The sequence below is a fragment of the Nannospalax galili genome, unplaced genomic scaffold (genome assembly GCF_000622305.1).
Source record: "Nannospalax galili isolate Female #2095 unplaced genomic scaffold, S.galili_v1.0 scaffold861, whole genome shotgun sequence".
NCBI classification, from domain to species: domain Eukaryota; kingdom Metazoa; phylum Chordata; class Mammalia; order Rodentia; family Spalacidae; genus Nannospalax; species Nannospalax galili.
This window is the reverse complement of record NW_008345581.1, coordinates 980,831-999,518: the sequence shown is the minus strand read 5'-3', so window position 1 is coordinate 999,518 and position 18,688 is coordinate 980,831. Positions and strand designations below refer to the sequence as shown.

Below are 18,688 nucleotides of genomic sequence, written 5' to 3'. Positions count from 1 at the left end.
CAAGGATCAAATGCAGGTTATCCATCTTGGCAGTAGGCACCTTTACCTGGTGAGCCATTTCTAGTCCATTTTGGTTTTCTTTTTTGAAACAGTTTCATTCTATAGCCCATACTAGCCTGGACAGAATTATAATTATATCAATTTGACTTCAAACTCTTGAGTAATCCTCCTGCCTCAACTTCTTGACTGGTAGGATTTCAGGTGTGAACCATCACACCCAGTATCTAGTAACCTTTCCATCCTGTAACAAAGAATGAGGAGGTAGACATGAGTAGAAGAATGAAGAAATTTTCTTTATCACTTCCTCCTGGAATTTCTAGCCTTTTTTATTTAATTACTTCATATATATATATATGTATATATATTTAAATTTTTTATTTTTTTGTCTTTTTGAGACAAGGTCTCCCTGTAGCCCCAGCTGTCCTGGAACTCACTACGTAGACCAAGCTGGCCTTGAACTCACAGAGATCCGCCTGCCTCTGCCTCCCAAGTGCTGGAATTAAAGGCGTGTGCCATCACACCCAGCTTACTTCATAATTTTAAATATCAAATGTGTGTTCCTTTTACTGTAAGCAATATCATTTGAGCCTCATGGTTAAAATGAAGTAATGAGGCTACTTTTATAGTAAATTCTCTTTCATCAGTAATGCCATTCTTGTCATGAAATTTCAGCAATTTAAAGTATATTTTCCTTTTTTCTATCACAGTATTACAATGATTATGGTGATATTATTAAGGAAACACTGAGTAAAACCAGACAAATTGATAAAATTCAGTGTGCCAAGACCCTCATTCTCAGTTTACAGCAGGTAAGAAATTTGAGAAAAAAAGATAGATAAACCTTTGTGTGCTTATTTTATATTTTAGGTGTCTTATCTATTAAATCAGTTTATTGATGTATTAGTGTGATTCACATTTCAAATAGATGAAACCATAAGGTGACTGACTCTTGAGCTAAAAGAAATGGTAAATTGGACATTTAAGAAGTGATAATTTGGGCCTGGAGAGATGGCTTAGTGGTTAAGAGCACTGTCTGCTCTTGCAGAGGACTGGGGTTTGGTTCCCAGTACCCACATGGTGGCCAACAACCATCTGTATCTCCAGTTCCAGGGGATCTCACACCCTCTTCTGGCATCCATGGGTATTGTATGCACACATGTCCTTTTTAATTTTTTTTATATTTTATTTATTATTTTTATTTTATGTGTGTGTGTATTGCCTACATGTAGGTAAATGCACCTGTGTCGTGCAATGCCTGTGGAGGACAGAAGAGGCCATCAGATCCCGGAACTGGAGAGTTTTGGACAGTTGTTAGCTGCCATGTGGGTGCTGGGATTTGAACCGGTCTTCTGCAAGAACAGCCAGTGTTCTTAACTGCTGAGCCGTCTCTCTAGTCTACGCAGATGCACTTATATACATGCAGGCAAAACATTTATACACATGAAATAAAAATATTTTTTTTTATTTTTTGGTCTTTTTGAGACAAGGTCTCCCTGTAGCCCCAGCAGTCCTGGAACTTACTATGTAGACCAGGCTGGCCTTGAACTCACAGAGATCTGCCTGCCTCTGCCTCCCAAGTGCTGGGATTAAAGGCATGTGCCACCACACCCAGCCAAAAATAAATTTTTTAAAGAATCTGTAAACAGTTAAAAATAATAAATATTTTTTGAAAAAATAAAAAGGGGCTGGAGAGATGGCTTAGCAGTTTAGAGCACTGGCTGCTCTATACAGAGGACCTGGGTTCAATTCCCATCACCCACATGGAGACTGACAACTATCTGTAACTCCAGTTCTGGGGGATTCCAACACCCTCTTCTGACCTCTGTGGGCATTGCACAACATGGGTGCACTTACATGCATGCAGGAGATGTCCTCATATGCATAAAATAAAAATAATAGTTATTTTAAAGGAATTTATAACTGATTATGTACATTAATTTGAAAATCTATAAAAGGACCATTCCCATTACTTATGACACAATAAGTAGTTTAAAACAATGCATTGCTGAAGAACCTACAGAGATGAACAACAGTTGAAAACGGGAGCTGTCTCAGGTGTGATGAGAGTGAAACAATTTAGAGACTACAGTAATGATTTCCAGACACTCAGGGTGAAGAAAATAGTGTGAATACATTTCAGCACCTATATTATAAAAGACACCAGAGAAATGAGTTGGTGGCTGGCAGAGGGAATAGTGTAAACTAGTTAGGGGTATTCATATAGTGGAATATATGTAGTTGATACAGTAGAGAACAGCACAGGAGCAAAACTCTTGAATGGGTAATGTGTTACGTTCTTCCTCCTTATTGCATATGTAAGGGAGGAAGGAGTGGCCTTAGATAGAAGTCTGGATAGTTAACACCACATAAATTTATACAGTTAAGCATCCAGATTTGGTATTGGAGTAATAATTGCTTTTATATTATTATTGCTCTGAAGCTTTGTTTTTACTTTAACAGAATATTTAGAGCACATAACATAATTTCTAAAACCACCAAATTAAGAATTTTTTAGTTTATTTTTTTTAGGCTGGAAAATTATAGCCCCAATATATGCAACTATACATATATGTTGTTCTAGTTAGCTTCTGTTGCTGTGATAAAAAGTACTTACTGGCTTGTTCCTCTGGCCTGTGTTCAGCCTGCATAGCCTGTCTTAAATAACCCAGGACCACCTGTCCAGGGGTGTGACTCCACCCACAGTGGCTGGGGCCTTTTCACATCACTCAACAATCAAGATAATGCCCCACAGACATGCCCACAGGCCAATCCAACAGAGGCAGTTTCCCAGTTAAGGTTCTCTCTTCCCAGGTGTGTCAAATTGACAACTGAAGCTATCCACCACAACAGAGCCTTTGTCAACTTGACACCCAAACATATCACTATTAAACCACAACTTTTTCATTTCATATCCCCAAGATCTCATGTTAATATCACAATATAAAACATAATACAAGTTTAAAAGTCTCATTAAAAAGTCTCTTAACCGTGGGCTCCTAATAAATCCAAAACTTATTTACTGTCTTATTTCAAGAGGGAAGAACCAGGACACACTTAAGCAAAACCTATTCCAGCAGCATAACTCAATGTCTAACATCTGACACTCAGGATCTTCTGAGCACCAAAGGCCTTGGGCAGCTCCACTTCTCTGGCTCTGCCATCTGCAAGACACACAACTTGTCTCCCAGACTCAGACTGGATCCCCTCTGCACCTGCCACTGCCCTTGTTGATCATCCCACAGTCCTAGAATGTCTACTGTATCCTGGGGTCTTCACTGAAACTGAGGCTGCACCTTCACCAGTGGCCTCTCTTGGCCTTACATGATACCAAGCCCCAGAGTCTTTCCATGACCCCTTCAATTCTGCAGTTTTCATGCTGCCAAATCCAGCACCACATGGGAGACTCTTACACATTACCAAGTTCTGTTTCCAGCTTCAGATGCAGCCTTGCCTCCCCCAACCCCACCCTAGCCTTCCCAGACTACAGCTTCTATGTGCTGATACCAAAGAAGTGCTGCCCAGATTTCACCTCAGCGATGCTGGTCTATTGTTACAGCTGATTTTTCAATCCCAGCTGACCAGCATCAATTGTCCCAGTAAAGCAAAGGTTTTACTTTATTTGTCCTTGTCTCTTGTTAATCACAGCTGATTCTTCAGCCCAAGCCAATAAGAAACCCCAGATTTTCAATTCAAAATATCACATAAACAGCCCTGATAGTCTTCACTGCTGTTGAAGCTTCACAAACAAGCCAGGTTTTGTCTGCATTTCTCCAGGCTCTATCAGAACAGCTCACTACGCTCCGAGCACTCAATGGCTTTTCCAGACCAAAATTCCCAATGTTTCTACAATCCTCAAAACAACATGGTCAGATATGTCACAGCAATACTCCATTCTTGGCACCAACTTCTGTTCTAGTTAGCTTTCTGTTGCTGTGATAAAGCACTGTGACCAAAACAGTCTTGGAAGGAAAGGATTTATTTGGCTTACACCTCACAGTCCGTTATCAAGGGAAGCTGAGGCAGGCACTCAGAACAGGAACTGAAGCACAGACCACAGAGAGTATGGCTACTTACTGGCTTGCTCCTCTGGCCAGTACTCATCTTGCTTTCTGATATAGCCCAGAACCACCTACTCGGGGGTGGCACCACCCACAGTGGGCTTGGCCCATCCACATCACTCAACAATCAGGAAAATGTCACCGACATGCCCACAGGCCAGTCTGATAGAGGCAGTTTCCCCAGTTGAAGTTCTCTCTTCCCAGGTGTGTCAAGTTAACAACTGAAGTTATCCAGCACAGATGTTTATGTGTTTTTTACATCTTATTCTGACCTACATTTTAATAAGAGAAAAAACAGTTCTAAACCCTATTTATCTTATCTTGGCATGTCTATAAAAACAATAACAAATGATGTTTGTAGGTTTATGCTTTATTTCTATAAATGGATTTCCTTTAACCATCTTAAAATATATTCTTTTAAGAAGTTTGACATTTGGGGACACAAATCAGACTTTGTAGGCCATATTTAATTTTTATATACATATATATTAAATTGAGTGGGGAGGCAGAGAGGGGAAGTATGGATGGGGATGGGTATCTTAACGCTATCAAATTATATTGTATGAAAATCACAAAAATTCAATTAAAAAGTAAAATTTTTTTTAAAATGTATTCATCTAAAAAACCTATACTGAAATGTAGCTGACCCTTATGCCCATTATTATAAAAATAAGTAATTTTTTAAATATTTCTTAGCTGTAACTTTTGTTTTTTAATTTCTTTCCACCACCAGTTGTTTAATGAACTTGTTCAAGAACAAGGTCCTAATCTAGATAGGACATCTGCCCATGTCAGTGGCATTAAAGAATTGGCACGTCGCTTTGCTCTCACGTTTGGATTGGACCAGATCAAGACACGAGAAGCGGTTGCCACACTTCACAAGTGAGTGAGATGACTGGTTTTCTGGAATATAAATGAAACAACTGTTATTTGACTGATTTTTAAAGTAACAAATGATAGAATTTTCAAAAACTTTAGCTATTAATACAACTAAGTAGTAATTCTTTAGTTTGTAAAAGCTTACATAAACCACCTGTGGGGTTTTTTTGGGTTTTTTTTTTTTTTTTAAACAACTAATAAAGTATAGAGAAAAGTTTAATAGCCTATATTCTTGTTTGGTCTATCACTGAGAAAATATTGGAAGACACATGGGTTTAAAAAAATTTGATACTAGCTGTTCATGGTAGCACAGGCATTTAATCCCAGCACTCAGGAGACAGAGGCAGGCAGATCTGTATGAGATGAGACCAGCCTAGTCTCCATAGCAAGTTCCAGGCCAGCTGGGGCTATAGGGGAGACCCTGTCTCAAAAAGACCAAAACAAACAAACAAAAAAAGATTTGATAGTGATTATTGATGAGACAGCTCAGCGGGTAAAATGCTTACCGTGTTCAGATACCCAGCACCCATTATACAAGCTAGGCACATCACAGTGCATCTGTAATACCAGTACTGTGGCACAAAGACAGGTGGATCCCAGGGACTAGCTGACCATCTAGGTTAGCAGAAGTGGTGAGCTCTGGGTTCAGTGAAAGAGACACTGTCTAAAAAAATGTGATTGAGGGGGCTGGAGAAATGGCTCAGCAGTTAAGAGCACTGGCTGTTCCTGCAGAGTACCCAGGTTTGATTCCCAGCACCCACAGGGCAACTAACAACCTTTCATAACTCCAATTCTAGGGGATCCAGTGCCTTCATCTGATCTCCATGGGTATTATAATACATGCAATATATTCACACACATAAAATAAAAATAGTAATTTTTTTTTAGTGTGATAGAGGAAGACACTTGAAGTCAACTTTGATCTACACACATATGCACAGGAAAGGACAAGCATACTCCTACACATACACACACCAAAAAAACGTAGTAGCAGAAAACCTTAGGTAAATTCACACAACTGGTTGGTACCATCCATGACTAAGAAGCAGGTATTCTGCCAATCTAATTATCTTTCCAACTAAAAAACACATTTTGAAATTTGGCATTGTTTCTGTGTAGCTGCTTTTTTTTTTTTTTTTACAATTTATAGATTTATACTGTAGATAATAAAATTAAATGTATTCAAATATATCTTAAAATCCCTATTATTTTTCCATTTAAATTGATCATACTTTATTAACTTTAGTGTAGATTTCACTATGTTCCAAATGTTTTTGTTTTTCCCCCTTTGTGATAACTCTGTTATGTGGAAGAATAAAACGCTCTTTTCTTTTATTTCAGGGACGGCATAGAATTTGCCTTTAAATACCAGAATCAGAAAGGACAAGAATATCCACCTCCTAATCTGGCTTTTCTGGAAGTACTAAGTGAATTTTCTTCTAAACTTCTTCGACAGGACAAAAAGACTGTGTAAGTTACACATGCTGCCACCAGAAGTGATTTTTTTTTTTTTTTTTTTTAAATTGTGGTTGGTGGCTGTGGCTGCTCTCCTCCAGCTATGGCTGCTCTCCTGCTCTCTCAGTTCCTCCCACCAGTCGTCAGCTGCATTCAGACGCAGAAGACCAGGTTCAGTGACACAGATCTGCTTTATTGCAGAAAGGCACAAGCTTATATAGGGGTAGTGGTCTAATCACAGCACAGCTAGTAGGATACCTTATTAACATAACAGGTTTAGCATCCTATCACAGTACAGCAAGTAGGATACCTTGACTCCAAGGGTGGTGGTTAGGGAGTGGCAAACTCTAGGCATCAGTCTCATGATCTGCCAATGGGAGCAAAATGTCACAAGGCATTCCTTGTGGCTCCAGCAGTCGGGCCGTTGCCTCTGGCCTGCTGTATGGCTGTCAATAAGACTTTCACTCTAGGCTTAAGCCTGTCTCCCACATTTAATGACATCAAAAACTTAAATGTTTTTTTTTTATTTGTTTGTTTGTTTGTTTTAATAATTACTACTGGCATTTAGGCTCTAGTAGTTACTACACTTTTACCTGGAATCTGTAACATGAAATTAAGCAGATGAAAAGTTTCTTTTTCTGCAGTTCAAAGATGTGTGAACATTGGCTGTTGACATCATATAGCACTTCTGTACTTCTACATTAATGTAATTTTTGTTGTATTTCCTATCTCCTTCTGTCGAGATGAACCTTCTCCAAGTCTGGTGGTGCCCCACTTGTAATCTCCAGCATTCAAGAGCATGAGGAAGGGAAAACTGCAAGATGTAGGCCAGCCTTGGCTTATGTATAGTGAAAGCTTAGCTCCACCACCCCCACCAAAAAGATTGACTTTTTCCTGATGTTTTTCATAACTAAAAACAATCTAAAGAAAAATATTCTGATAAGATATATTTAGAACAAAATAGAAAACTTCTCAAGACAATGATACTATAATAAATCCCAAAATTTCTAAGTCCTTAGAAAAAGAGTCAATTATAATACTATCCTAATTAAATACAAATTTGGAGAGTAAGTTAATGCTAATTAAATAGAAGTGGTAGTTCTAAGGAAAGATTTTGACTTCATGTTGGTCAAAAACTATTTAATATGCCATGTAGTATTATAAAATTTATGTTCTATTAAAGCAGAACATAAACATGTAGGCTAACAAAACTCACTGAAATGGGATACTGTGGTGAAGAACAAACAATTCATGTTAAGTATTGGTGGGAGTGGTATAGTTTGAAAACAAAATTTCTGCTAGGTGTGGTACACCCTTTAGTCCCAGCACTCGAGAGGCAGAGGCAAGTCAATCTCTGTGAGTTCAAGGCCAGCTGGGGCTACAGGGAGGCCCATCTCAAAAAGACCAGGGAAAAAAAAAAGAAAAGAAAACCAAATTTCTGTTTGGCTGTTTTTGTTTTCATTTTGGTAAACTTAAAAATTTTTTATTCTTCAAGAGTTTTATTTATATATGCATATTAATGTATTTTGAGTGTATGTGCCTTCCACTCCCACTCTTCCAACTCCTCCCCTCACATGTCCTCCCCACGTCCTCTTCTTGTTTTTTTTTTGGTTGGGTTTTTTTTTTTTTAAATAGCCCACTGAGTCTAGTTAGTTCTGCCCTTAATGCATATGAGTATGGGCCATTCACTGGAGTATGCCTAACCTATCAGTGGCCACACCCCAAAATAAAAATGACTCTCTCTTCTCCAGCAGCCCTCAGCTGCCAGTAGCTTCTCAACTAGGGATAGAACCTTATGAGAGACCCCCACCCCTCACCCCCAACCATCCATAGAGGAATTTTGACTGGCTTGATCTTACGCAGCTTTTGTGCAGGTGATGTGAGTTCATGAGTCCAACAGCTATGTCATGCCCTTAAGATTTCTTTGGCTATCTGGAGCATTTCATCTTTCCATATAAATTTCCATATAAATTTTAAGATTTTTTTTTAATTTTCTGAAGAATACTGTTGGTGTTTTAATAGAGATTGAGTTAACTCTGTAGATCACCTTAAATAGTATGGACATCTTACCAATTCATCAACACAGGATAAATTTCCTTTTTATATTTTGTCCTCTTAAATTTCTTTAATTGGGGCTGGAGAGATGGCTCAACAGTTAAGAGCACTGACTGCTCTTGCAGAGGACCCCGGGTTTGATTCCCAGTACCCACATGGCAGCTACAAATCATCCTTAACTCCAGTTCCAACGCCCTCTTCTGACCTCCACGGCATTGTACAACACGGGTGCACTCATATACATGTAGGCAATATACTCATACACATAAAAAAATTAAAAAATATTAAATATTTTTTTATTTCTTTAATCGTTTCATAGTTTTCTTCATAGAGAGCTTTCACCTTTTTTGTTAAACTTATTCATAAGTGTTTTGTAAGTTATAGGTTGGATTATTGCCTTGATTTCTATTGCATATAATTAGCTATTGCTATATAGCAACACTGCTGATTTTTCATGTTGCTTCCTACAACTTTTTTGAGTTCATGAATGAGTTCTAAGAGTTCTCTCTAGGTAAGATCATATCATCTGCGAAAAACAATTTGACAACTTACTGTTTTGGGTGTCCTTTATTTCTTTCTTTTAACTGATTGCTTTGGCTAGGACTATTTGAATACAAGTAGTAAAAATGGGCATCCTTTTCTTGTTCCAGATCTAAGGGAGAAAGTAGAGTTTGTATTAATGTGAAATGGTGCATTGGTTGCCTAGCATGTGCAGGGTTCTGGGTTTTTTTCCAGAGAAAGAACGGGTAGGGAGATGTTAGCTGAGCTTGTCATAAGTTATATATGGTCTTTGTTACATTAATGTACATTCCTTCTATGCCTGATTTATTCAAACTTTTTATTATGAAGTGATGTTGAGTATCTTTGAATGCCTTCTCTGCTTTTATTGAGATGATTGTAGGACTTTTATTCCTCATTCTGTTGATGTGTTATGTTTATTGATTTGCATAGGTTGGACCATCTTTGTATTCCTGAGATGACTGTTTCTTGATTGTGATGAATATATGTTTTAGTGTTTTCCAGCATTTTTAAATTAGTTAATTTATTTTTAATGTTTATGAATGTATTGCCTACATATGTGTAAGTGTACCTGTATTGTGCAATGTCCACGGAGGTCAGAAGAGGGCATTGGATCCCCTAGAATTGGAGTTATGAACAGTTGTTAGCTGCCATGTAGGTGCTAGAAATCAAACCCAGGTCCTCTGTTGTTAACCACTGAGGCATCTCTCCTTTTTAGTAGCATTTTGTTGAGAGTTTTTGCATCTTAAGTTCATCAAGGATATATCAACCTTATTATTTTTGTGTGTCTTTGTTTGGTTTTGCTATCCAAATAATAATGATCTTATAGAATGTGTTTTAAACAGCAAAAAAAAATTTTTTTACTTTTTTAAATATTTGGTAAGAACTCATCACTAAAACTGTCTGATGCTGGGCTTTTCTTTGACTTTTTAATGCTTACTCATTCTCTTTTTACTGTTGGGCAGTTCAAGTTTTCTTTTTTTGTTTGTTTGTTTGTTTTTGTCTTTTTGAAGCAGGGTCTCCCTGTAGCCCCAGCTGTCCTGGAACTCACTATGTAGACCCGGCTGGCCTTGAACTCACAGAGATCCACCTGCCTCTGCCTCCCGAGTGCTGGGACTAAGGTATGCACCACCACGCCAGGCTCAAGTTTTCTTTTTTCTAGGCAAAGAGATATGTTGTCATACTGTTTGTTGTTCACAGTAAGTTCTAATGTTATTTTGTATTTCTGTACTATCTGTTGTAATGTCTCCATATCTTCTCTGATTTGAGTCTCCCCCTTGCATAGATAAGGATTTGTCAATTTTGTCTTTCCAAACAACCAGCTGTTTCATTGACCTTTTCTAAGATTTTTAGCTTCAGGCTGTAGAAGATGAATCAGCAGTTAAGAGCACTGGCTGCTCTTCCAGAGGATCTGGGTTCGATTCCCAGTACCCACATGGTAGCTAACTGTCTGTAACTCCAATTTCAGGGGATCCAACACCCTCTTCTGGCCTCTGCAGGCTTTGCACAACACAAGTGCACTTACATACATGCAGGCAAAACATTCATACAGATAACATAAAAATAAATTTAAAAAATGTTAAAATATTTTTAGTATTACATTTACCATTTATTTCTACTCTGTTTTTTGGTTGGTTGGTTGATTGGTTGTGTTTTGGTTTCTTGAGACAGGGTCTCACACTATAGCCTAAGTTATCCTGGACCTCACCATAACCCACACTAGACTTGAACTATGGTGATCCTCCTGCTTTAGCCTCCTGAGTGCTGGGATTATGGGCATATACTACAATACCCAGCTTCAACTTTGATATTCATTATTTTTTCCTTGCACTAATTTTGTGTTTATGTTTATTTTATGTCTTTTTCTAACTTTCTACGATGCCATGACAGCTTGAGATAGTTCTGCTTTGTGATATAAAAAAAATGATTATTATAAACCTCCCCCATATCACTGCATTTGCTGTATCCTACAGTTTGGGGTTTATTAGGTTTTCCTTTTCTTTGGTTTCAATAATTCTTTAATTTCCCTTTTGAGTTTGTGCTTGTTTTATTGGTTCTTCAAAACTTGTTATTTAATATCCATGTATTTGCATTGCTTCTATTCTTTGTTTTCTATTGTTACTATATTATGATCAGAGATGATACTCAATGTGCTTTTCACTTATTTTTAATTTTTAAATCTTTTGTGGCCTATTATGAGATTTTTCAACAGTGTATTCCTTTTGCTGCTAAGAAAGGATATATATTCTATTGTTGAATGAAATGTTCTGTTGGTATCTCCTAGGTCCATTTGGTCTAGGATCTGCACTGATTTGCACTGAAGGAAAGATGTCATTGGTACCTCTTTCCTGACTTTTCCAATACATAATTTCTTACTATACTAAAGCCAGGCATTATTTTCCCTTTTTTGACTTCCTTAGCTCTTATGAAGGTAACTTAATAGGTGAGCACCTATTCAAGTTTGGGTGTCTATGAAGAAACAATTACTGGAAGATTTTATTCAGCTACCATGCTCCTCCCTCCTCTATGTATCTGAAAACGTTAATATTGACACTTACCTGAAATCCGTACATTTTCCTTTGAATACTACTTTAGCTGCATCCTGTAAGTTTTGGTATATGGAAACATATCTTCTCATTTCACTTGTTATTTCTTCTTTAACTTACTGATTATTTTGGACTGTCTGGTTTTATCCTCAAATATTTGTGGATTTCTAGATGTTCTAAGCTACTAATTTCTGGTTTAATTCCACTGTGGTCAGAAAATATGTATTATATTATTTTAATCTTTTCAGATTTTTTGAGGCTCATTTTATGAACTTACAGTCTATCCAGGAATGTGTTCTGTGGATACTTAAGAAGAATGGTATTCTGTTGTTGGGTAGAGTTTTGTTCTCTAAATGTCTGCTCAGGCTAATTGAAATATAGTTGCAGGGGGCACTTCATAATCAGACCATAACCATTTCCTTGTTAACCTTTCACTGATTTGTTGTTTACTTCTTGTTTATGGCCTCACTCATAATTTTATACAAAACCATTTCTCCAGCTTCAATTGGGGAAGTATAAACTTGTATCCACCCTAATCTTGTCAGAGTCAGACAATCCTGCCTTTTCATCCCTCCTTCTTAAATATCTCATACACATGATGTCAAGCATTCTTTTTTCAGTCTTCATTTTTTCAATAAAGATGGGCATGCTGCCCTTCAGCTCTTTGATATGCTAATTCTCAGACATACCTTCATTCATTATCTTTTTGGGTGGAATAGCAAATTGAAGTTCCCAGGAAATAAGATCAGGTGCCCAGGTCATAACAGCACATGGTTATGTGAGTTTGCCAACATTAATTTAAAGTCATTAGTCCAGATTATGTCCATTTTATAAAAAGCCATTCCTACAAAACAGGATCTCAGGGCCCAAACTTACTATGTAGCTGAAGATGACTTCTGATCCTCCTGCCTCCACCTCCCAAGTGCTGGGATTATAGGCATGAACCACCACCCCCAGTTTATACAGTGCTAGGGACTGGCCATGCTAGGCAAATGCTCCACCAAGTGATCTATTTTCCTACTCCAATTTTAGCCAGTTTTTCCTTACTTTCTATTGCTTTTTCTCCTTTCATGATATTCTCATTGTACACCTTGGTACACTTAATGGTGTTCCACACTTATCTCAGGTTCTGTTAATTTTCTTTTTCCTCTTCACCAGATTGCATATTACCATTATATGGCTTCTGAACTTTGCTGACTTTTTTTGGCTGATTCAAATTAAGCCCCCCTATAGTGTATTTTTAATACTCATTACTGCAACTTTCATCTGCAGAATTTCTAAGTGGAGCCTCAGGGTATAGCTCACCAGTGGTGCATATGTATGATTAGTGTGCACAGTGCCCTGAATTCAGTCATTGCACCAAAGCAGAAAAGAATTTCCATTCAGTTCTTTTCTTTTCTTTTCTCTTCAGTCATGTTCTCTAGTTGATCAATGCCATTGTCATCTTATCTTCTGTCCTTCACAAGATATGGCTTTCTTTAGTTCTTGAATATATTTATAATAATCATTTTGCAGTTTCTCTGGGAGAAGTTCCAGTTACTTAGTTTTATCCCTGTATATGCATCCCATGTTCTTGTTTCTTCTCTTGTCTCACGATTTTTTTCTTGAAAACTGAGTGTTTTAGATATCACATTGAGAATGCACTATGAAATAATTGCCTACTTTTGATACTGATTCTCTGCCCTCTGAGAGGCTTATTGCCATTTGCTTGTTCACTTATTTACTCGGATGGATAAACTGGGAAATCTTTTCCTCTGATGTCCCTGCTCAGAGCTTTTTTTCTTTGAACATTTGGCTTGGCTACCTAGAAGTCACCTCTGGGTCAGTTTAAGCTACTTACTGATCAAAGTTTGTATGTTTAAACTCCCTTAGCCAATTAGATATTTAGCCTTTATGGTTGAATCTCTGGGTGTACCTTGAAAGCCACCATTATAATCCAAGGTATTTACACTTTGGATACATATTTTAAGCCAGTAAATAGAGCTTTGAAATCACTCTCCAATTATCACCTCATAGTGACATGCTTTAGTCTTCCACAAACCGAGGAAAAATTATTTTGTTTTTAAGCCTAATTTCCTCAGAGTTCCCCTTAGGTCAGAATAACTTTTGTTCACCAGTGTTTGGTTAGAGGCTATACTTTAAGCCCTGTGATAAATTATGTGTTAATAAATCTGTGTGTGTGTCTCAGGGAAGCTGTCAGGGCTTCCCTGTTCCCTATCCTATTTGTCCCTAAGGGGGCACAGTTTTAGTCTCCCAACTCCCAGCACTTTTATTCTATATTCTAGATCTGCTTAATGAATAAACTCAAGAAATTTGAATCCTACAAACAATAGATTCTTACTCTAAACACATCATTTATATAAAGTAATACATTCTTTCACAACTGCTTGGAAAATTCATGTTGGATCAGTAAAGGCACAATGGAGGGTGTAGCAGGCTTGGTTGGAACAGTTGGAGTCCTTAAAATGAAGAGTCACTTGATTTGGCACCATTTTTTCATCTTTTTTATGAAATAAAAATTATATCAGGTGTGTAATGTAGCATTTTCCTTTGCACACATGTTGTGAAGTGATTACTGTGATCAAGCTAAGTAGCAGATTCAACTCCAATAAATGACTGGTTCAAGAGAACCCTTCTTGTCTGCTTCTTTCCCTGATTCTCTCTTTTCAACTCTGTCAGTTGTTGCTGCTAATAGCAGAGTGACCAGCATTCTCCTATTTGCCTTCCAGTCAAGATCTCCATTATTCTCAGCATGACCTTTAGGAAAGGAATTTTCTATATTCCATTCCAAGTAGTCAACCTCACCTAGACAGAGCTAAAGAGCATAATCCTCACCTCTTTCTCAGCCCTTGGGCAGAGCTTTTAACTTTATACCACTGAAGGAGGAAGGAAGGGAGAAAGGGCTAGTAAGCATCCCTTTGCTCCTTCAGGGTGAACTGAGATAGGAAGGATTCACAGCCCTTGTGTTCTCAGCCTGGTATTCCTAGAGTAGCATCTACCATCCCCACGAGTTGGGGCAAGGTAGGGAGAAGAAGCCTCCTCCTTTCCAGCTACTGCTCGAATGGAGCTTCTGCAATACAGGGCCAGGAGGTTGTCATGAGAAAGGCAAATGGTGTGCTCCTTCCCTTCAGGGTGTTCCCAACACTGGGATCTGGAGAAAGAGGGGTTCCCATGTTTTTACCCACCTACCTGGAGTAGTTTCCATAATACATATCTATATCATAATTTTTACCAGTTTAAAGGATATTTGGGGGGCTGGACAGACAGCTCAGCAGTTAAGAACACTTTCTGTTCTTGCAGAGGACCTGGGTTTGGGTCCCAGCACCCACATGGTGGCAAACAACCATCTATAACTCTAGTTTCAGGAAACCCAACACCCTCTTCTGGCCTCTGTAAGCACTGAACAACACACAGTGAGCTTGCATACATGCAGGCATTTATTCATACACATAAAATAAAAATAAATAAAGGGGGTTTTGGGGTTTTTTGTTCTGTTTTGTTTTGTTTTTTAAGAAAGGATATTTTGTTGGGGAAAGGATATGGCAGATTCCTCACACCACCTTTCCAGAACTCCTGTCCCAATTTAGACACTGTAAAAGAAACTCAGAATGTATTTCAGCCAAACAAGGATTCTTTATCATTGATTTTTTTGTTTTGTTTTGTTTTTGTTTTTGTTTTAGCCCCAGCTGGCCTCAAACTCACAGAGATCTATCTGCCTTGTTCTGCCTCCCAAGTGCTGGGACTGAAGGCATGCACCACCACACCAGGCTAGGATTTTTTATCGTTGACATTTAAAAGCAAAGGAAGAAATACAGAAAAAGACTATGTAAGCTTATGCTTCAAGCACACACACATAACCCTTACTGGTATATACTCACCCCTCCCTAGTTGAAAGTACTCCAGGAATGTGAAACAAATTATATATATTTCACACATGAAATGCTAACCTGACAGTCACTACTCTTGTATTGTTTCTAGTCATTCATATCTGGAGAAATTCCTCACGGAGCAGATGATGGAAAGGAGAGAAGATGTGTGGCTCCCACTCATCTCATATAGAAATTCATTAGTAACTGGGGGAGAAGATGACAGAATGTCTGTGAACAGTGGTAGTAGCAGCAGTAAGACTTCCTCAGTAAGGAGTAAGAAAGGACGACCCCCACTTCACAAAAGACGAGTAGAAGGTAAGTCTTTGTTGTTATTGTTGAATTTTTTTTATTATTATTATTCCAAAGAGACAATTTTTAACACATTTTTCCAGAAATAACTTGAAACAGGTTATATGAAACTATATATACAATGAAGTTTAAGGGAGTAGGGAATAGGAAGAAGAAATCAAAGACCAAGGTTGGGGATTTATCTCAGTGGTAGAGTGCTTGCCTAGCAAGCACATGGGTTTGGTCCTCAGCTGGTGGGGGGTGGGGATCAAAGACCAAAGGATTTGCCAACATGGGGTCAGCTTTGGTGGACTAATGAAGGGTTCCATTAGCTCTGTTTTTTCTTTTTTTTTTTTTTTATCCTAACGAGTTTATTGGGCATAGGGTTGGGTGGGAGTTTATTTGCAGAAGAGTGGGTGCTCCCCCATGTACACCTGTACTGGAAGGTCCACACTCAAATATAGATCCTGTGACTTCCCGATAGCCACACAAAATAGCGAGAGAGGTGCCTTATGACATTCTCAGCTTATATATCCTTAGCTCCTCCCCCACATAAAGCTAAGGCTGACTGATTGGGTGGGAGGGGTAACTGACTGCCCCTCGACTCCTTGACAAGCATGGGAAGGAAGTGTGACTGTAGTTTGCTGGCATAGTGGTCGGAGGACACTTCCAGTTAACACTTCACCCCTTCCTCCAGCTCTTACATTCTTTCCGACAACCTCTACCACAAAAGTCCCTGAGCCTTGGAGGGGGTGATAGGTGTGGGATTATCTTCCTCCCATAGTGGCAAGGCACTAAACTTCCAGGTCTCTGCATCATCTGTTTTCCATGGGCTGTAGGCCCATTTCAGTGGGATTCCATCTGTTATAAGGATTTGGTGCTAGGATCCACAAAAAAGGGAGTACATACATCGTTTGTTTTTCTGAGTCTGTGTTACTTCACTTAGTATAACAGTGTGAGTCAAATTCACTGCTGGGAGGTGCACGTGTCATACAATCCCCCTCCTCCCACGGTCCCTGTGACAGCCTGAGGAAAAAAATCTCCAAACCCTGGCTTGAAGAATCTTAACAAGTTTATTGGACTTGCTAACTGAGCTTGAATGCACGTTTTACTTACAGACAAAAGGGCCCCCCCCCCCCCATTCTTGGCTGTGTTCAAAAGTCCACATCCAGACATAAATCCTGTGGTTCTGGGCAGCCTTATAGAATGGCAAGAGTCCAGCCTCATGGTTTTCCCAGCTTTTATACCCTTAGCCCCTCCCCTGCAAGCAGCTGTGGTCAACCGATTGGCTAGAAGAGGGAAGGGGAGTGGCTTCTTTGCAGAGCATGGGAAGGAGGTGGGTCCATGGCTTGTCATCACAAGGTCAGAGGAACACCTGGGTCACAAACAGTTTCTAGATCCATCCATTTACCTGCAGATTTCGTTATTTTATCTTTCTTTAGTGCTGAGTAGAACTCCATTGTATAAATGTACCACATTTTCATTAACCACTCGTCAGTTGAGGGGCACTTAGGTTGCTTCCATCTCTTAGCTATTGTGAAAAGAGCAGCGACAAACATGGTTGTACAAATGTCTCTGCAATAGGATGAGTCCTTTGGGTATATGCCAAGGAGAGGTATAACTTACAGGTCATATAGTAAGTTCATGTTTAGTTTCTTAAGAGTTCTCCATGCTGCTTTCCATAGGAGTTGCACGAGTTTGCAATCCCATCAGCAGTAAATGAGCGTTCCTCTTTCTCCACATCTTCGCCAACATTGGTATCATTTGTTCTCTTGATCTTAGCCAGTCTGACTGGGGTGAGATCTTTTACACTGTGAGACAAATGGTTTGCCTGACTTTACAAAAGTTTAAAAAAACTGGCAGGTTGAAACAAGATACTGTTAGGCACATGATATGATATCCTTATATATTTGGTACACTGAGACATTCAGGTACAAAGACTGTTATATACAAAGTGGGACAGAAAAGAATCAGGGAGAAGAAGCCTGATGAAGCATAAAGAATAGAGTAAGATAACCATAGAGATAAGGCGGAAGCAGTTATGAAAATCTGTATAGTTGATCTCCTTATTATGTGCTCATAATACATGAAATTTTACAATAAGGTAGTCAGTATTGTATTAAAGTACATCTTAATCATGTGGTGGTACATGCCTGTAATCCCAGCACTTGGAAGATGGAGACAGGAGGATCAAGAGCTCAGCTACATAACAAGTTTGAGGCCAGCACGAGCTGCTATCTCTTTGTCTCTATATCTCTGTCTTCTCTTTCTCTCTCCATACCCCCTCTTTCTCACACACACAAAATCATCTTAATATCATAGGGCTACTGGTAATTTGAGAATATACTTCTGCAACAGATTGAGCATCCTAGAATAACTTCATATGTATTGAGTGTATTGCCTGCATGTATGTAAATGCACCTGTGTCATGCAATACCTGCAGAGGCCAGAGAGGGCATCACATCCCCTGGAACTGGAGTCATGGACTGTTGTTAGCCTCAATGTGGGCACTAGAAATCAAGCCCAGGTCCTCTGCAAGAGCAGCCAGTGTTCCTAACCACTAAAGCATCTCTCCAGTTCCTTATAACCTTTTTATATTGTGGGTAACAAGAGACTTGAATTTTCTAATCAGTGGTAGGTATTCCCATATCAAAAAACACAACTAAAAATTGCAGTATTGAAATATTTCTCTTAAGCTTACTGAAAGATGCCTCAGAGTGAACATGCTTTGTTTTCTGAAACATTCTTTTTTTTCTGTATGGTTCTACTAATAAATGTTCTCCAAACCATGAGAATCTATGTGATTCTCTTCTACCTTTTTTTTTTTTTTTTTGGTTTTTTTGAAAAAGGGTTTCTCTTTAGCCCCATCCGTCCTGGAACTCATTATATAGACCAGGCTGGCCTTGAACTCACAGAGATCCACCTGCCTTTTCCTCCCAAGTGCTGGGACTAAAGGCATATGGCACCATACCCAGCTTCTTCTACTTCTTTTGATAACTTCCTCACTTCTGCTGCCTTA

The 18,688-nt window shown here is 38.8% G+C and overlaps 1 protein-coding gene across 3 annotated transcripts in view; it reads left to right on the top strand.

The window, feature by feature from the left end:
* Positions 1–18,688, top strand: part of Stag1 (stromal antigen 1) — a 421,107-nt gene that overhangs the window by 383,219 nt on the left and 19,200 nt on the right. For all 3 annotated transcript variants that reach the window (XM_029567624.1, XM_008841643.3, XM_008841645.2), the window contains 4 exons: positions 708–809; positions 4,792–4,940; positions 6,279–6,407; positions 15,491–15,696. In XM_029567624.1, the coding sequence (XP_029423484.1) occupies positions 708–809; positions 4,792–4,940; positions 6,279–6,407; positions 15,491–15,696 (586 nt within the window). The remainder of the gene's footprint in view (positions 1–707; positions 810–4,791; positions 4,941–6,278; positions 6,408–15,490; positions 15,697–18,688) is intronic.